At 40.7% G+C, this 20,864-nt stretch overlaps 1 protein-coding gene across 4 annotated transcripts in view; it reads right to left on the bottom strand.

Annotated features, from left to right (window-relative positions):
- The window catches only part of PDE1C (phosphodiesterase 1C), a 393,933-nt gene that overhangs the window by 260,619 nt on the left and 112,450 nt on the right, over positions 1-20,864 (bottom strand). For all 4 annotated transcript variants that reach the window (XM_072033271.1, XM_072033272.1, XM_072033273.1 and 1 more), the window contains exon 3: positions 18,830-19,001. In XM_072033271.1, the coding sequence (XP_071889372.1) occupies positions 18,830-19,001 (172 nt within the window). The remainder of the gene's footprint in view (positions 1-18,829; positions 19,002-20,864) is intronic.

Genomic DNA, 20,864 nt, shown 5'->3' with positions numbered 1-20,864 from the left:
AAGTTTGCTGATGACACCAAACTTGGAGGAGTTGTGGACTCTGTTGAGGGCGGAAAGGCCTTGCAGAGGGATCTGGATAGGTTGGAGAGCTGGGCGATCTCCAACCGCATGAAGTTCAATAAGAGCAAGTGCCGGGTCCTGCACCTGGGACGGGGAAACCCTGGCTGCACGTACAGACTGGGCGATGAGACGCTGGAGAGCAGCCTAGAAGAGAGGGATCTGGGGGTCGTGGTAGACAGCAAGTTGAATATGAGCCAGCAGTGTGCCCTGGCAGCCAGGAGGGCCAACCGTGTCCTGGGGTGCATCAAGCACGGCATCGCTAGTAGGTCGAGGGAGGTGATTGTCCCACTCTACTCTGCGCTGGTGCGGCCTCACCTCGAGTACTGTGTGCAGTTCTGGGCACCACAGTATAAAAAGGACATGAAACTGTTGGAGAGTGTCCAGAGGAGGGCTACGAAGATGGTGAAAGGCCTGGAGGGGAAGACGTACGAGGAACGGCTGAGGGCACTGGGCCTGTTCAGCCTGGAGAAGAGGAGGCTGAGGGGAGACCTCATCGCAGTCTACAACTTCCTCGTAAGGGGGTGTCGAGAGGCAGGAGACCTTTTCTCCATTAACACCAGCGACAGGACCCGCGGGAACGGGGCTAAGCTGCGGCAGGGGAAGTTTAGGCTTGACATCAGGAGGGGGTTCTTCACAGAGAGAGTGGTTGCACACTGGAACAGGCTCCCCAGGGAAGTGGTCACTGCACCGAGCCTGTCTGAATTTAAGAAGAGATTGGGATGTGCACTTAGTCACATGGTCTGAACTTTTGGGTAGACCTGTGAGGTGTCAAGAGTTGGACTTGATGATCCTTAAGGGTCCCTTCCAACTCAGGATATTCTATGATTCTATATTCTATGATTCTATGTTTCCCTCCCCCCCCCCCCCCGATCAGGCTGTTTTTCAGTGCGGACTTTTCTTTTTATTTTTTAAACAGTGACATTGATTTAATCAGCAATTTTTTATCTAATGTTGTTAGATCTCTTATTAACATTATTAATACCTTTTTAGAGGCATCAAAAAAATCCATATAAAAATGTTTTAAAGTTGAAAAACAGTAGCTATATAAAAAAGTTCGAAAATCAACTACAAAATTTCTAATATTTACTTTTTCCCCTCAGAAATACAGCAAAATAATGGTGATTTTCATTGCAATTTAATTTAACTGAAGTCTATTTTCTACCCTGTAAAATAGGAAACAAGTACAGCATTATTCTCAATGTTCACAAGCTACTTTTAATTAGCTGTATTTCTATATTAAGTTTAGCTATGAGATCTTTGCATGCTTCTAAATATACAGTTGGGTTATTTAACTTTATAGTCTGTGCTGATGAGCATAGAGCAAGACTTTTTTAAGTTTTATTTTAATAAGATATGACCGAGACTATTAATGCTGAAAAGAGTAACTTTCAGTAAGCATATATAAAATGAACCCAGCAATCCTCTCTAACCCCCCATTACTTATATAGAGACTACCTTGCCAAAGCTACTTTGCAGGCTAAGCTGACTGTATATCCACACTGCCTGGGCTGCAGCAAGACGCCTGTGTTCAACAAGCCATACAAATTTGAAGATATTAGTTATTTGAAGCACTCTCCAGACTTTACTGATGTGTAAGTTGGATGCATCTTCTGGATCAAACCACCTGCTACATTGCTAGTCAATGTACACTTGGCAAAGAGGCACAGTCCAAAACACTGCATTGACATGTCAAGGTGAGCATGATGCTGTAACCAGTATGACCCTGAAAATTAGATGCAACAATACCACACAGTAGAGTTGTGATGCCATCCCAACATGGACACCAGGCAATTGTTGATCAGATAACTGCTACCAGGCTTGACAAGACTACAGTAACACCTGGAACATGACTGCTTACAAGTTTGGGCCATTTTGGGTCAGACGAAAGCCCTAAAACATGCAGAAATCACAGATTTGGTCAGTGACACTAACATAAATGAAGTGCTTGTGTCATTCACCCCAGAAAAATCATCAAGAGCTGCACAACCTGACACCATCCTCCAGCAGGTGCACAAACTGACATCATCCTCCTACACACACAATGGGAATCCCATGGACATTCCCAATCCAGCTGAGCATAGCTTTGTCAGAAAGCAACTGTTAATTGCTAAACTGAGTACAAGGCAGATGGCACACGCCTGCATGCTCCGACAACTGTGTTGTGGCTACAGGAACAGGCTGGTGCCAAGCTAAGAAGGCCACAGGGTAATGTGAATTTGGTGAGACAGAGGATGATGACCACCCTCTCCTGATGGATTGGGAAGCCCATCTCGGAGCTGGTGCTATTCCAGACTTTGTGACAGCTCATTTAGCCCACAGCCCAGTCCTGCAAATCCTATCCTACCAGGGGATGCTGGAGTCACTCAGCCAGAAACAACATGATGTGACAGACCTTGGTTCAGTAGAAATGGCAAAAATAGTGACATAAAATTGGCACAGGAGCTAGATCCCTGCATGTCAGCCAGCTGACTATGCATGACCACAAGGAGATCACATCAGCTCTCCTACCTGCAGCTCTGGGTTCCCCAAGTCCCTTACAAAACAGCTGAACTATGCTGCCATTCCTTCTTGCTAGTAACATCGCAATGAAATATATCTGCCACTTGTCATTAGAACGCAGACTGTGAGGACACTGGGCAGAGCTGCTCAAAAAGGTGGCAGTGAGGTGGCCCTTGGGTCTGCGTGGTTTGGGGAAGACAGATACGGCACAAATGCTATCAGAGACCTGGCAGACTGAAGTCAAGTACTGTGAACCTACATGCAGTGGTCTAGCCAGAGCAACAGCCAGGAGTGCATACCCTGAAAATTGCACATACATAGCCCTAATAGGCCAGCATTTCATCCCACGGTTCAATAAAGCCAGCATTTATCCTAATGTGGTTACATAGCAAACCTGTTTCTTCCACTCTCCCCAGAAAATCTCATTTAAAAAAAAAAAAAAAAAAAAAAAAAAAAAGAGGCAGAGATGGTTGTTCATGTTATCTTCTGAGTGAAGCTATCTTTTGGTCCTTTGATTCTAGCACCTACTTCCCTTAAATTCTCCAGTGTATGAAGACACTAAAAACACAAACAGAGGCATGGTTGATTTCAACTCTCTCTCCATCCAAAACACATTCAATTAGGTAGTGCTATTAACCTTGTGACATCTTAGTCGCATTAGATGTATCCTAGTACACTTCCACTAAAATCAGAGACTCTAAAACTGCATGACAAAAACTGGCAGAGAACCTGGCCTCACATCCAATCAATGCCATATGTGGACCAACAACACAAAACTAAACAAACAACTAACAAACAAACTAAAAGAATGCCGGCTAACAAAAGTAAGTATTTCACACGTAGTTCCCAATACTGTCTGGGAAGAGACGAACATTTGAATTGAGATCACTTTACCTTTGACAAGACTAAAAAAGATAATTGTATTTTGGACATCCAATGGACAAATTCAGCAACTGGAAGTTTAAAGAAAGAGCGCAATCGTTTTCTTTTCTATCATTTCATCTGACCTCTGTGGCAGAGGACATATATTAGCAAAATCTCCTGTGGAGTATCGTAGGCCAAGTTCTCTCCTGAAATCAGCATTAGTAGAGAGTACTGCTTAAAAATAGATAACACGTTAGTCTGGTAGCTCTGAGAACATAAATATTTAAACAATATATTTAAGACCAAAAGAAAACTCGGCAGCCCCCCCCCCCCCCCCCCCAAAAAAAAAAAAAAAAAAAAAACAAACAAAAAACCACCTCTGCAGAGGCAACAAGCAGTAGCAGTAACCTCTGCTCCAGGCTTTGATTCAAGACAGATCAAAGTGTTCAGCTGATCCTGGAAGTGAACTAAAGATTACTAATGCTACATGTACCCTAAAACCATTACCCAACTCACGATGAACTGACGAAAAAGTTTTCACCAGTTCTTTATGCATATTGCCTCTGTCATTCACACTTCCTTCCCCTTCACAGAGAAAATTTGTTCAGACAAAAGTAAATTACATTAGAGGATCTGTATCAGTATCTGATTTAGATGAATTTCTTCTTTTCTATCATCTATATGAGCTGTGAATTCAGTGTCACTTTATTTAGATGACTGGGAGATGAAGCTTGCATTTTAATGAACTTCACTATGGAAGACTCAATTCACAAAATACAAAGTTTACATAGGAAAAAAAAAAAAAGTTCTAAAATGTTATTCTAATTCTTTTCAAACACAGATGGAGAAATTCTCCAGAGAAAAATCCCAGTTGTGAATCTGCATTGCAGACCTCTACTACATACTGACGTCAGAGGGAGTTCCATGCAGCAGATGTGTGCAGACTACGCAACAAAAATCTGCAATGCAGATAAGCAATCCGCAATGCAGATTAGACACTAGGATTTTACTCAGGGCAATAACTCACCTTCACCCTTCCCACTATGGAATCACAAGAAGGCTGAGTCTAGAGGTCATCTAGTCCAACCTCCCCTACTCAAAGCAGGGTCTACTACAGAGGGTTACCCAGGGCTGCCTCTAGTCATGTTTTGAATACCTCCAATGATGGAGACTCCACAATCTCTCTGGACAACCTGTACCAATCTTCAGTGTGTATACACCCTTCAGAGTATATATATATATACACACTTATATATATATATATAAGTGTATATATATATATTTTATATATATATATACATATATATTATATATATATGTATACATTAGGGCTATAAGTATATATATACTTATATAATATATATATACGTGTCTATAAATATATATATATATATATATATACACTTTATATTTATATATATATAAATATATATACACTTATATATATATAAGCTTTTTATTCTGTTTAAATTTTGTTTTCTTGTATTTCATTTTTTGCCCTCTGCCCCTTGTCCTGTCATTGGGCACTACTACTGAGAAGAGGCTGGCTCCTTCTCATGTATTCCCTCCTGTTGGGTATTTGTACTTTTTAGTAGGCTTTTCCCAAGCCTTCTCTCTTCCAGGATGATCATTACAGCATTCCTAGCATCCCTTTATACATCAGATACTCCAGTCTTTTAATCATCTTCTTGGTCCTTTCCTGGTCCTTTTCACTGCACTATATCCATGTATCTCTTGCAGCGGGGTGTCTTGATCTGGATACAGCACTCCAGTACTGAACAGAGGGGATGCTTGACCTGCAGGTAGTGTTCTTCCTACTGTAGCCCAGGAGGCTGGTGGCCTTCCTTGCTGCAGTAACACATGGTTGGCTCATGGTCTGACTTGGCATCCACCAGGACAGCAAGATTTTTTTCAGCAAAGCTTCTTCCCAGCCAGGTGACCCCCTGCACATACTGGTGCATGGGGATGTTCCTCCACAAGTGCAGGACTTGGTACTTCACTTCACTGAACTGCATGAAGTTCTTATCAGCCCAATTCTCCAGTCTGTTGACGTCCTTCTAGATGGCAGCACACCTATCTGATCTACCAAACACTCCAACAAGGTTTCTTTTCATTTGTGAACTTGCTGAGGGTACACTGTGCCCCATCATCTAGGTCATAGATGTTAAACAGCATAAATCATAGTGGTGTAAGCCATAACACAGCCATGCTGGAAAAATGATCTTCAGAAAATACAGTGAGTTGATTTGTAGTATTATAAACATTTCATTAATTATTGTACAACTGTTTAAAAAAAAAAAGTAAAAAAATAAAAAAAATAAAAAAATATAGAACAATAAATCTGAGGTTAACCTCAAGTCAGAAAAAAAAAAAAAAAGTTTATTGAAGAATAACATGGCTGGCAGTACAAAACTAGGGATTCTGCTGATACCAGGGAGTAATTTGTGTAAAAAATGAGAGCAGTTTTGCTAGCACAAGAGCCAATATGTCAGAATAATATAATTATTGAGAATATATAATGAATTACAAGGATAAACATGCTAAGTACAATTTGTTTCTGAGAACCAATACAATGGACAAATAACTAAACATCAAGCAACACACTAAAAATCTACATTTCAGGTCATTCCCTGCCAAAACCTTCCTACTCACAAAATGTTTTGGCTACATTAAAGTCAAATAGCAGCAGAGTAAACATGTAAGTCGTTAAAGGGTGTAACAATTTCAAGTCTGTAAGCTTCACAGTTTTTGTGAAACGTCTTTTTTGTGAATGTTCCTTACTCAGGAAATTTGCTGCCTCCAGGCCATGCCACTCTAATTAATATTATTTGATAGCACTGCTAATGATTAAGCAAAATCACTCTGCCAGGTTCATCAGATTTATAACATGAATCAAAAACTATGCAAATTTCAGTTTATGAGTATAGTTTTGAAATATAAAACTACATACTCAGCTGCAGTAAATCAGTAAAAGTCCACAGAAGTCAATCGAGTTTTATGCCAATTTACACTAAATTTGGCTCACTGTATTTACACTTCTACACTTTTTTTTTTTTTTTTTTTTTTTTTACTCAAGTACTGCTGATATAGCAGGTAATTATATTATGAGCAACTTTAAAACAATTCACGGGAAGTGAAGAAGCCCTCCAAACGAGGTACAGCACCAGAAGAAGAATCCAATTTTCTCAACATCACATCTTCAGGATGGATATTACTTTATTATGAATAATAAACTACTGTTCAGAATTAGGGCAGACTTAATTAAAACTGCTACAAGAACCTAGTAGGATAACAAACCATCTCAATTCAGGACAAAATACTATTGGTGACAATCATATGACAAAATTGATCTTGAGGTGCAAAGTACTGAGAATAGAAATGTTATCTCAGTCTTAAAAGCTGCAACTGCAAATGCTCTAGCTGTTCTAAATGATGCTTACATGCACCATTTAGAAAGAAGGAAAATAAACTTCTGATAGTTTTCCTTTTTCCAGTGAATGCTCTTCAGTAGCTGTTACTTAAACCACTTAGTGGTCTGGCCTTTTTCAGCTGAGATGGGAGAAAATTTGCTCTGACAAGGAGCCGTAGTAAACTAAGTGCTCACATAAAAGAAGATGCATGTACAACAGAAGGAATCTCAGGGAACAAATGAGTACCCAAAGCCCATATTCTCAGGGCAATTTCCACATCTGAAATGAAGGCCTTTTGACCAAAAGAACATAGAAAAAAAGATTCTATCACAGCAAGATCAGCACTGATATCACAAATTTAGAATACAGACCTGGTTTCAAGACAACTCCAGTCAATTTGTAAAGTTTAGATCAATTTATAAAGTTCAGATGGAAACCAAGTAACACATGATAGTTTTAGCAGTCTTGCCGTGAACACTTCTGTAGCTTCAGATCCAAAAATTATTGGAACTAAAAATAAATGTCCCAATCTGCAAACTACAGACTCCGTGGCTCTGACATCAGCAAGTGCCAAGTACTCAGATGGATAGTGCGATAATTTCCAAATGAGACCTTTCTATTACGTAAAGTAGTTTCTAGAAATTGCCAGCAGGCAGCTTAACATGCAAATACCAGATAAAGAACAGCCATTAGAAAGTTACGTGGGTAAAGAGTGTTGACAGTTTCCAGCAGCTTCACTTACCTAGATGTTGCTAATATGGCTGCAAAATCGCTGTCAGGCCAGGTTGTGAATTTGTAGTAAAAGAATTTGGGGCAAAATATGGCAGTTACCAAAAATAATTTTGCATGGGGTAATAACTGACAGGATAAAACCTTCATAAGAAACCACTGAATCAAAAAGTGAGAAACAGAGTAGGGGATGACTAACAGGTGACTCCAAGAAACAGGGATAACAGGTGACTCCAAAAAACAAGAGCAACCCCTAGTCTGGCATTAATAGCATTCCTCTGGAGGGATGACACCCGCAACAGGTATGGGTATTTCCAGTATTTCCCAGATAGATATTTAGCATAGATTCTTTCTGGGGTTTCATCAAAGTCTGAAACACATATTTCAATAGGTAAATTGCTAGTATTTTCCCTATACAGGATACAGTTCTCTCTCCAGATCTGATCGTCATACTCAATTAACTGGAGTTAAAGTATCCCCTATTTTTCTCCTTCAATGCTTTTCACATTAAGAAGAAATGCTTTCAAAGCTTTTCACATTGAGAAGAAATGCAGGACATTAGTAGAGATTAAGCTTTTACCCAATAGTTTTAAGATTATTCTGGGCAATTTCATAATTGATGTTGTTATTCACTTCAAAATATTCCTGAATTTTTACTTACAGGTTTTGTGGTCTCAAAACAAAGCCAAATCTGTCCGTTATTGGATTGAATATGGAGGGTGTTTCACCACCTCCTTTAGAAAAACATCACAGTATAACACACCATTCAACTTCATTGCTGTCAGCCAGGCATTTAAAAGCAGGGGAAACCGCACAGGAATTTCCTTTAAATGTCTTTTTACATTTCTGTTTACTCAAATTATAGAACTTAAGATAACACTTCAGCAAATGATTAGTCAAAGACTTATCTCTGTTCATCACACACTGACTGTCAAGAGTAAGAAAGCCGCTATCCCATTTTCTCATTGGGAATGATCACAGAATCACAGAATCACACAGAATCACAGAATTTCTAGGTTGGAAGAGACCTCAAGATCATCGAGTCCAACCTCTAACCTAATACTAACAGTCCCCACTAAACCATATCCCTAAGCTCTACATCATGATACATATACTGACTTAGCAAACAGTCCTAGGGCAGGAGCAGGGCAAAAAGCAAGTATTGCTGGCTTTTGCCAGTGATTCAAACCTCCCCTTGCCAACAAGCCACCCAACAGCCTTCCAGAAGTAAGCATGTAAGGGGGTGTCGAGAGGCAGGAGACCTTTTCTCCATTAACACCAGTGACAGGACCCGCGGGAACGGGGTTAAGCTGAGGCAGGGGAAATTTAGGCTTGACCTAAGGAGGGGGTTCTTCACAGAGAGGGTGGTTGCACACTGGAAAAGGCTCCCCAGGGAAGTGGTCACTGCACCGAGCCTGTCTGAATTTAAGAAGAGATTGGACTGTGCACTTAGTCACATGGTCTGAACTTTTGGGTAGACCTGTGCGGTGTCAAGAGTTGGACTTGATGATCCTTAAGGGTCCCTTCCAACTCAAGATATTCTATGACTCTATGTTTAAATTCCACTTGTTTTCAACTGTTGTTTGTAACTGTTGCTGTTTGTATGTTTGTTTTCCCCCAATAAATTCATTTATTTACATAAGTACCTTTGGAAGGAAAGCTTTCAGTGGTGATAAAACTTCAGGATACGGTTTCATGCTTGGTTGAGGCTGATCTGAAGCCAGGCTGTTGCCGATAGTGGCAGTCCTGTTCTCTGAACTGAATTATTCCTGCATTTATTTGTAGCCAAACAATCACTATAAAACAGGAAGGAGGGGCATGCTGCCAGCCACAGGGGGAGAAAGAGCTCTTGGGCTGGCTTACACTAGTTGTGAAATCACATCCTAAATCCCACGTAGCCATCCTTGCCCCTTGTCACGTTATTTATAGCCCATTCCATTGGTCTCCACATGCAAGAATCAATAAGCAAGAAACTCCAAACAATTTATACAGCACCTTGACACTGCCTCCACTGATTTCACCTCCAGCAGCAGCCAGCTGTTTGCAAAGTCTTAATTTAATAACAGGATGAGCAACTTGTGGCCCACAGGAAGTGTACAGACTACCACAACAGTAAAACTTTCCCAGAGCCCATGTCCCCTCCTCCCAAGTGCCCTTCAAGTACAGACCACAGGCTGGAAGAATAGGCCAGGTAGCCACCAGCCCTTTTCCAGTGCTATTTTTCCTGAAAGCCCAGCTCTCTTTCATTAAGTGAAAGAGTCCATTAGATTCAGTTTGCATCCGGAAACCATACACCTTTGCACATGCACAGAAAGACTATGCCAGGTGTAACCCCAGAGCAGGAGGGAGGGAGTCATGGTACATAGAACACTTCATCTTCTAGAATACGATATGTAATTTCATGAAATAGGAACTAAGCACCACTGAGATGCCTACCATACTTTTAAATGCAGGTGAATTTGATCAATAGCTTAAGAAGTAGTTAATGGAAAAGCTAATATAAGGACTAATATAAGGACTATAAGGATGTTGCAAGGCTGTGCAGGGACAAAATTAGAAAGGCCAAAGCTCATCTGGAGCTCAATCTGGCTACTGCCATTAAAGATAACAAAAAATGTTTTTATAAATACATCAACACAAAAAGGAGGACTAAGGAGAATCTCCATCCTTTACTGGATGCGGGGGGAAACTTAGTTACAAGAGATGAGGAAAAGGTGGAGGTGCTTAATGACTTCTTCACTTCAGTCTTTAGCGGCAATACCGGTTGTTCTCTGGATACCCACGTCGTGGTTTAACCCAGCCGGCAGCTAAACACCACACAGCCGTTCGCTCACCCTCCCCCCTCCCTCTCTGGGACAGGGGAGAGAAATGGAAAGTGAAGCCCGTGAGCTGAGATAAAGACAGTTTAATAAGACAGGAAAATAATAATAATAATAATAAAATGATGATAATAGTACTACTACTAATAATATGTACAAACAAGCGATGCACAAGGCAATGCTCACCACCCACTGACCGATGCCCAGCCTAACCCCGAGCAGTCCGGCCCCCTCCCCCAGCTAGCAACCCCTATATATTGTTTAGCATGATGTCAGATGGTATGGAAAACCCCTTTGGCTAGTTTGGGTCACCTGTCTTGGGTCTGTCCCCTCCCAGCTCTTACTGCACCCCGAGCCTGCCCATTGGCAGGAAAGAGCAAGAAGCTGAGATGTCCTTGGCTTAGTATAAGCACTGCTCTGCAACAATTAAAACATCGGGGTGTTATCAGCACTCTTCTCATCCTAAGCCAAAACATAGCATTCCACCACCTACTAGGAATAAAATTAACTCTGTTCTAACTGAAACCAGGACAACGCAGTACCCTGAGCTGGTGGAAGGGGATGGGGAGCAGGATGTGGCCCTCACTATCCACGAAGAAATGGTTGGTGACCTGGTACCGCACTTAGATGTGCACAAGTCGATGGGGCCGGATGGAATCCACCCAACGGTACTGAGAGAACTGGCAGAGGAGCTGGCCAAGCCCCTATCCATCATTTATCAACAGTCCTGGCTATCGGGGGAGGTCCCAGTTGACTGGCAGCTAGCAAGCGTAACGCCCATCTACAAGCAGGAGGGCAGACCCGGGAAACTACAGGCCTGTCAGTTTGATCTCAGTGCCAGGGAAGCTCATGGAGCAGATTCTTCTGAGAGTCATCACACGGCACTTGCAGGGCAAGCAGGTGATCAGGCCCAGTCAGCATGGGTTTATGAAAGGCAGGTCCTGCTTGACGAACCTGATCTCCTTCTATGACAAAGGGACGCGCTGGGTGGACGAGGGGAAGGCTGTGGATGTGGTCTACCTTGACTTCAGCAAGGCTTTTGACACCATCTCCCACAGCATTCTCCTCAAGAAACTGGCTGCTCTTGGCTTGGACTGGCGCACGCTTCGTTGGGTTAGAAACTGGCTGGATAGCCGGGCCCAAAGAGTCGTGGTGAATGGAGTCAAGTCCAGTTGGAGGCCAATCACTAGTGGCGTCCCCCAGGGCTCGGTGCTGGGGCCGGTCCTCTTTAACATCTTCATCGATGATCTGGACGAGGGCATTGAGTGCACCCTCAGTAAGTTTGCAGATGATACCAAGCTAGGTGCGTGTGTTGATCTGCTTGAGGGTAGGAAGGCTCTGCAGGAGGATCTGGATAGGCTGCACCGATGGGCTGAGGTCAACTGCATGAAGTTTAACAAGGCCAAGTGCCGGGTCCTGCACCTGGGGCGCAATAACCCCAAGCAGCTCTACAGGCTAGGAGATGAGTGGTTGGAGAGCTGCCAGGCAGAGAAGGACCTGGGAGTGATGGTGGACAGTCAGCTGAATATGAGCCAGCAGTGTGCTCAGGTGGCCAAGAAGGCCAACGGCATCCTGGCTTGTATCAGAAACACTGTGACCAGCAGGGCTAGGGAAGTGATCGTCCCCCTGTACTCGGCTCTGGTGAGGCCGCACCTCGAGTACTGTGTTCAGTTTTGGGCCCCTCGCTACAAGAAAGACATCGAGGTGCTTGAGCGAGTCCAGAGAAGGGCGACGAAGCTGGTGAGGGGCCTGGAGAACAAGTCCTACGAGGAGCGGCTGAGGGAGCTGGGGTTGTTCAGCCTGGAGAAAAGGAGGTTCAGGGGCGACCTTATTGCTCTCTACAGGAACCTCAAAGGAGGCTGTAGCGAGGTGGGGGTTGGTCTATTCTCCCACGTGTCTGGTGACAGGACGAGGGGGAATGGGCTTAAGTTGCGCCAGGGGAGTTTTAGGTTGGATGTTAGGAAGAACTTCTTTACCGAAAGGGTTGTTAGACATTGGAATGGGCTGCCCAGGGAAGTGGTGGAGTCACCGTCCCTGGAAGTCTTTAAAAGATGTTTAGATGTAGAGCTTAGGGATATGATTTAGTGGGGACTGTTAGTGTTAGGTCAGAGGTTGGACTCGATGATCTTGAGGTCTCTTCCAACCTAGAAATTCTGTGATTCTGTGATTCTAATTGAAGGTCATACAGCATTTTCCTTAGGAAAAGTATTTCCAGTTTTCCTTAAGAAAGCAAGCTAAAAATATTGTCAATGGGAATTGTAAGGCCTCCCAGCCTGGTATTAGTACGTAAAGGCTCATAATCTCTTGTGGTAGAGATAACTAAATTGTGCTTTATTAAGTAATTCCTTAGCAAGATAAAGACAATCCTTATGCTTTCTTATATGCAACTCCCTGCCCGCATATAGCTTGTTCTGTAAACCTGCAAGGAATACAGGTCTGGCAAGTCTAGAAAGCCAAGCAACTAATTTTATTTCTGTCCACACATGGACCTTGGAACAGCCTTATGTCGCACAGATGTTTGAGACTCCAGTTGTACAGCTTGGATTTAAACTGCCTGCCCTCTGTATGTGGTGGGGGCTACCATAGTCCTTACCAAGAACTAGGGATGACCTGTAAGTTTACAGAGCTCTAACTGGAAGCTGCATGCAGCTGCAAAACAAATGCTCAAAGTTTATTATAATACAAGATTCAGGTGATGTACGTCAAGTAGATATGCTAAGCCAGTCCTCCAAGTAGGACTGCTTTACTACCAGGACCTTGTTCATCCAAAGAACTGTAGCTCAAAGTCCTGTTCCCATTTTGGAAGTGGGTTTGTTCCCTCCCTTTAGATCCTACAGCTGTGTTAGGACACCTACAGTGCATCTGAATTTCTCAACTTGGGCCTTTTGATGTATCTGATATTTACAGGGACAGAATAACTAGGCTTTGCTTGTCATCAATAATACATCTATCCTGTGAGGAACAAGACAACTGTAATGTCAAAAAAAAAAAAAAGTCAATTTCTCTTTCAACTGTGTGAAAAAAATACCTTCCTCCTGGACCCATGTGGATATATGTGAAGGGAGAGAGAATGCAGCCTTTGAATGGTAACTGGTATAAATCTTTCTCCTCTGATCATTCCCCCTCTGACTCATAAATCTCAATCTACCAAGAAATGAATGCATAGCTCTCTCAAAGCCTAACACACACCTAGAAAGAAGGCACAATTAAAAGAAGAGAGAAGAGATGAATGATGTGGGAGCCATTTCCTTAATGAACAGAGCACTTTTCACTTCCTATTCATCCTAGTGAGTATCAATAAATAACAGGAATAAGCAACAGGTTTGAATAGAACACAGATGAATTTAAATTTAATGCAAGTAAAGTGCCTTATAATAAGTCTGGATTGAGAAAAATGTTGAGAAGGGTGTTTTTCAGAGACACTGCTTACATGTTAATGTTTAGCAAGACCTGGATATGCTGTAGGTGGGTATAAAAAATAATGAGAGTGTTTTTCATGCTTCCAGCCTTGCACAGGATTTATTTTTTTTAACCAAGTTAAGGCAAGTGAGTCTTATCGCTCCTTTTTGTGTTTTGAAAACTAAAAAATATAAATACAAGAATAAAATCAAAATAAAAAAGCAGACAGTAAAGAAATACTGAGATCCAGACATGTATTTGTGGGACAGAAGAAAGAACTTTATTCTCCATCTGTGGTCATGGTCATGAGCTCTCCTACACAGCATTCACTCCCTCTCTGATTTTCAGGCCCCACATACAGCTTAGATAGCTGCAAGAAGCTTTGGTGCCACTCAGAGAGTCAAAACACGGCCAATGGAGGAGCCCCCAAGTTGTCCCTTTCCACCACATGACTGCAGGTGGGTTCTTGCTATGACTCAGAAAAAGTAGAGGAGAAGGAAGGCTCCTACCCCTATTCCCACTGATGCCACCTTTACCTAAGGGATTGAGCCTTGTGGTGCTGTGACTGAAATTTTCACCTTCGGAGCACAGCAGTAGCATCTCTATCCTGTGGACCAACTAGCCAGTAGCTGACAGGAGCAAGAGTTAATATCACCCACAAATAAGCCAGAAGTACAAGAAGATTAGCTGCCAACGTGATTTAAGATTCTCAAGTCAGAACAGAAGCAGATAAGGAAAGCAAAGCAAATTGTCCTTGGAAAGATAAAGAAAAAGTTTGGATCTGATGAAGAAAATGCAGCTACCAAGGTAGGCAAGGTACCAAGTCAAACTGAAAGCAGGAAATATTTTGAAAGGTGATAGAAATGAAGAACCCATGCAAGCACTGGGCTCAAAAGTACTCTCATCTTGAAGGAACTGTATCTTCCACTCTGGTTCCCAGGACATATGGCCTATCAAATGGTGAGACCTTTGTAATAGAAAATACATATCACACCTCCTAGTTCATTTTATCTACATAGGTATTTAGTGAGGCTTGTCTGATGTAGGGTGGATGGTTTTAGTCTCACATCCCGATTTATCACTCCGGAAAACACTCCGCCCGGAGTCCCCACCAGATGGACAGATCTGGCTGGATTAGTCTGCAGTTACACAACAATGTTAGCTGTCACAAATATGCCGGACCAGGATGGTGGGCTGCACTGAACCTTTTGTCTTAGAAGAGCAACTCCAGTTCTTCCCTTGACCTTCCCATCACCCCGTACTGCAGGAACTCTCCTGCCATAAGATCCAGCGTGGCTCTTAATGTTGCCACTGCTCCATAAGCACCGTCACAGTCATGCCCCAGTGCAGTGTCCCTGATCTCCAGACTCAAAATAATGCTGTCTCTCCTGTACACCAAAACCAAATGAACTAAGAAAAATCATGACAACTTGGGCCCATCAAATTTTCAGCCTGGAGTAGCACTCCCTTGGTGACTTGGTTCAATCCAGGTAGCAGCCTGGGGACAAATGCAGCAGTTTCTACTATATTATATATTATATATATAATATTTATTATATTTTATATATATATAAATATATATATATATATATAATATTATTATGTGTATAATATTTCTATTATATATATTGTATTCTCAATATAAAAACACTTTCATAAACTTCCAGGTTGTATTTGGAGAACAGCAGCCAGACCTGTCTCGTTTCTCTGCTCCCCATGATGGATGCTGGCCCAGCATTACCATAGCACTTGCTTGGGGTGTGCTGCCAGGGAGCAGGGCACAGAAGCTAAATCAAGCTGTGAAGTTACCACATGGTCACTTCTAGGGTTCATTAATTAAGCAACATTAATTCTACCAATACCAACCTCAACACTGGTCATTGCTGGAACCTAGCAGATCAAGAAGCAGATCTAGGAGAGAGTTTCTGAGTCACAAGCTCCAGCATCAGTAACTGCTGGCATCTCCAGGCAACATTCAGATCCCAGCAGCCCTGACAAAGGCACAGGTCCACCATCTAATACTCCTGGGCATCAATCCACAGCCAACGATTTTACATATATAAATGCTAATACATGCACAGCTATTTAAAAAGAAAATATTCACAGTCTCTGTAATTGTGAAGTATGAGCCAAGCTAATCATTTATACATGTAATTGTTTGCTTTTTTTTTTTTTTTTTTTAATTCTCAGAAGGGGATAATCCTACATTCTCCATGTTTCCACCATATTTTAATTAGTATCTCCTCTGTTTTTACTAGAGGAAAAGAGTAAATACCAGTAAGAATGGATTTTAGAATCCATAATTTAAGCACTGCAGTAGTATAACTTGAAAAGGCATAAAATTACTTATGACTAGTTGCTCAACACAGTACTGCAAACAAGGTACTGCAGACTCTTGCAATTCTCTCTTTAGAAAGGTCCTTAATCTTGTTTAGACCAATCTCTTGAGTTTGTTCTTGGTATCGTCAGAAAGGAGGCATTAAAAAATGTAGAAGAAACAAGACCATCAGAACAGATTTTGATTAAGGAGAGATCATGCGCTATACTGACTTGGGGTGTAGAGAAGGGGTTGGTTTGGTTTTGGTTTTGTTTGTTTTGCTTTATATCACAAAGATGGTTTACTACTGCAGGAAAAGTAGGACTAGAAAGATTGAACTAACCACATTTCTCCTTTTATGTTTAAATGCATTTCAATCTCATATCTGGATGATGAACAAAATCAAATATAAATCTCCTAATTTTCGAAGCTACAGAACAGTAAGTACTGCACAGTAGAAAACAAGATCTAATACCAAGGGTGGCAACTGGGATATCATACTGCTTACATGTATTCACATAAAAAGAGATGCAATCACAAGGAAGTGTGACTCATTTGACACTGGAGAGACATTTTCTTTTTAACTATGCATGAAAGGGATAGTACTGCCATATACTGCTCTAACAGCAGTGAATCAGAAGCAGTGAGTGAGTTGCTGAATTTTATGGTTTCTAGCAGTCACATTAGAAAACAGGGTCTGGTCTTTCCTGCCATGAATTCAGTTCATACGATCACAACATTGCCCTCCATTGACCCCAAGATTCAACCACCAGATTAGTAATTAGGACACACTGGACTTGAAAACTTTTTAAGCACATTTCATTCCTTAAAATGCAATGGGTTATCTAGGTGTTCCACGTGTGTCTAGAAAACAAGAAATAAGGGAAGCCTGTAACTGGCAGACAATCACTGGCACCCACATGTACCAATTACACTCTGTCAAAGATGTACTTGAAGATCATTACCCACAGAAAACCCCGATGAATCAAATATGTAAATCATGCAAAAAAAAAAAATGCTACTGCTTCCTAAATCCCAGCTTACAGCATAGTACCAACGAGATCCCAAAGCAAATAAAAACACAGAAGTGTTTCTATTTTCTTGTGCCTTCAGACAGTAACTGCAACGTACTCTTATCTTCAACTCCTGTGCATTGCTTAGACAGACAGGACTACTTTTCTTTGTAAAGCTAGATAATTTTCTAACAATTTACTTCATAACAACCATCTGTTTGGATTTCCTTCTAAAAAGTCTAAACAATGCCACATTGTACAGTAATTTTTATACAGATGAAATGCAAAGGTTCTCTAATGTTTCTAAAGCCATTTACACCACATTAGCAAAACTGTTTTGCTAAATTACATTTTCCAATTCATCAGTCCTTATTATGCTATTTACAAGCTCACTTCTTCCAAGAGTCACCCCTACACAGATAATCAAATCATACCATTTGAAATGCTGTGACATTATTTTGTCATATAAAATGGTTGGAATTATCTTGATGATGGCAACGTAAGGATTGCTGCTGCCCAGAATTTGTTATGAGAAATGAAAGCTAAAAAGAGTACTTGAACTAAATTTCAAATACCAGAATCAAAAAGTGTTTAAAAGTCATTAAATATCACAGGTCATTATAAAAGGAGGATACAGGTTCTGACATTTGTCCTGAATCATTTCAATAGAAATATTAAGGAACTATATTAAGGGCTATAAGATTACAGGATTTATATAACCTGACATAAATTGACTTGATGGTATTTTATTTTTTTTAACATAAAACACTATAAACAAGATATCAAATTACTACCTAATATAGTAACTTAATAAACAAGTACCTTCAAAATAATGTTTATATGAAGTCTGAAATAGTTTGACAGACTGAGGTATAAGAAAAATACTTCAGCACAGAAAAATTTATCCAAAGCAAAAATCACTTTTTGCTTTCACACATGTCGATTATAAAAGAAAACTAGAACACAGGGTTTTTTTTTCAACATAAAAAAAAAAAAAAAAAAAAAAAACAAAAAAAAAAAACACTCCAAAAGCAGTTGGAAAATTCAAAATCTGCCACAAACTTTTTTTCTGGGCACACCAATTTTCATGTTTTCATCAAAGATCCACCACATGCACATAGCTTCTCCATTTTACCTTATTTTGTGAAAATTATTTTCAGAAAACATGTCAAGAAACATCTGACAACTATACATCCACATGATTAAATGAGAAGAAAACCCAGCAATTGATATATCTCCTACTTTACAACAGCAGCAATTGCTTGCTTACAAGCCCCTACCTAGCATCCTTCTCCTGGACAAAATAAATTAATGCTAGACAGTTCTCAAGACATTACATCAACAGAAAGGTTTGACACTCCCTTGCATCAGTAAAGTACATCATCTGACCTAAAGTACAAGCTTTCATCACTAAAGCACTTTCAAATGAAACAATATCAATCTTCAAAGACATTTCCATATAATGAGCTGCCTTTGTTGACCATTTTCAGTAGTTACAGTATTTGTATCTTTCTTTTCCATAATACTTTAAGACGGCTGAGAAAAAGAGATGTGTCCAGTCAGTATTATTTATGGACCTCTTTTTTCACTCCTGTTCCATACAAAGCTAAGCAGCATTGCAGAATCTTTCAGTATTGATTTCTCCCACCAAAATCACACTATAGACAATCTTCGAAATATCCTCTCAACCATAAACAAAGTAAACTCGTATCATCAGACCTGAAAGATGTTTTCACCAATGCCTCAGGACTGTCCACTGGTGGTAGCTCATCTGCTAAGATTTCCTCAGGAGGTCTCGGGTCACTGATGATGGTGGGCTTTGGCCTTTCCTTGAGGTTGCCAGTCAGCCCACCAATAATGGTGTTCCACAAACAGTTTTGTGATTTAGATCCTGCAGAAACAGAGTGAGAAGGAAAATGAACTCTTAGACGAGTAATTCAACAGTCTAGAAAACAAAGATATCTTTCTCTGCTATCTTCCTCTCTTTGCATCATCAGATTTTGGGATTATGCCTGAAAACCTGAAATAAAGCTCAAAGTGCACTAACATTTGGTCATTTTAAAATCAAAGACTGTAATGCCTCTGCACTGGTTTTGGCTGGGATAGAGTCAGTTTTCTTCATAGCAGCTCACATGGTACTATGTTTTGGATTTGTGACCAAAACAGCATTGATAACACAGACATCTTAGTTGTTGCTGAGCTGTACTTAGAGGGCATCAAGGTCTTTTGGTCTTTTATGCTTCCTCACACTGCTCCACCAGTAAGTGGGCTGAGGGTGCACAAGAAGCTGGGAAGGGTCACAGCCACGAAATCTGACCCAGACTGACCAAAGGGATATTCCATACCACACGATGTCCTGTTCAGCAATAAAAGATGAGGGGAAGGAATAAGAAATGATGGATATTTGGAGGTGCAGTGTTTGTCTTCGCAAGTAACTGTTACACATGACAAAGCCCTCCTTTCCTGGAAATAGCTTAATACGTGACTTACCCGTGAAAAGTCATGAGTGAATTCCATATTTTGTTTTGCTGGTTTTTGCTTGCTTTGTGCAGTTTTTGCTTTACCTAATAAACTCTGTCTCAACCCACAAGCTTTCTCACTTCTATCTCCCCCATCCCACTGTCAGGGAGTGAGCTGTGTGGGGCTTTGCTGCCTACCAGAGTCAAGACACAACAACCACCCATAACAAGATATGGTTGCAGACCAAGAAGCTTTCATGTGTCAACAAAAAAGCTTCCTCTTCACATTATATTTGAATTAGAGCTTAGCATGTATTGCCATTGCAATATTTAAATGAAAGAAAAAAAAAAAGTACCAAATAAATTCAAAATTAATTGTTGACTTTCATTGACTCAAGTTAATGATGGTTAAATTACAGATTAAAGATATCACAGAAGGACTAGTAATAGAAAACATAATTGCTTTCTGTTGAAACTTCAGCTTTTTTCAATAGACATTCAAATACCAAAATATTGCTATGGATGTTCTTTTTACATTTATTTAGAAGTGTCACGAGGTGCCTTGTGCTTGTCATTCACAAAATCCATCCTTGTCTAGAAATGTAGTTCCACTGACAAAGTACAATTAGCACCCTTCAGTCAGATCTCTCTTCCCTGCCTTTCAAGAAGAGTATACATGACTTACACTTCATAAAATTTAAAAAAGCATATTTCATATTTCCAAAAGTCTTCTGAATAAGTTAGGCACTTCTGAAAACCCCTGTGATATTGCCATACAGACCACCTGTATTATAGTCTAACTTTAAAGCATTATAGAATATATATGGGCAAATTAGCAGCTTTCAAGAGCAGCTAAGTACTGAAATCCTGATTTCAGTTAAGAGACTTCCCACAACAGAAGTGCCATGAGCATTAAGCTTACTGGATTCCAATGTAATAAGATGTACCAGCTCTTCTGGTAGTCCTTCTCTATGAACATTTTATATGCAAAACAAACAAACAAAATATTCTGACAAATGGAATAGTTCCAAAGTCAGCAACTAGCTTTAATAGAAGACTGCACAGATAACACTTTGAAATATTTTCCTGGCACTCATGCAACTGTCCAGCAGAGACAATTAAGCAGCAAATAATGGATCTAAAACTCACGGATTAAGCCTAACTGTTGTTTGACACACATAGTACATGAGCAGAAACTGAAAAATAGAGTTGTTATCCTATCTCTCCTGAGATTATATTACGAGAAAATACTGTTAGAAGTAGCAATATCTGCTGCAACAAATGGGTAGTGGCAG

This window comes from Anas platyrhynchos, chromosome 2 (assembly GCF_047663525.1).
Source record: "Anas platyrhynchos isolate ZD024472 breed Pekin duck chromosome 2, IASCAAS_PekinDuck_T2T, whole genome shotgun sequence".
NCBI lineage: Eukaryota > Metazoa > Chordata > Aves > Anseriformes > Anatidae > Anas > Anas platyrhynchos.
Note: the sequence above shows the minus strand (reverse complement) of the source record. Positions and strands in the feature narration are given on the sequence as shown.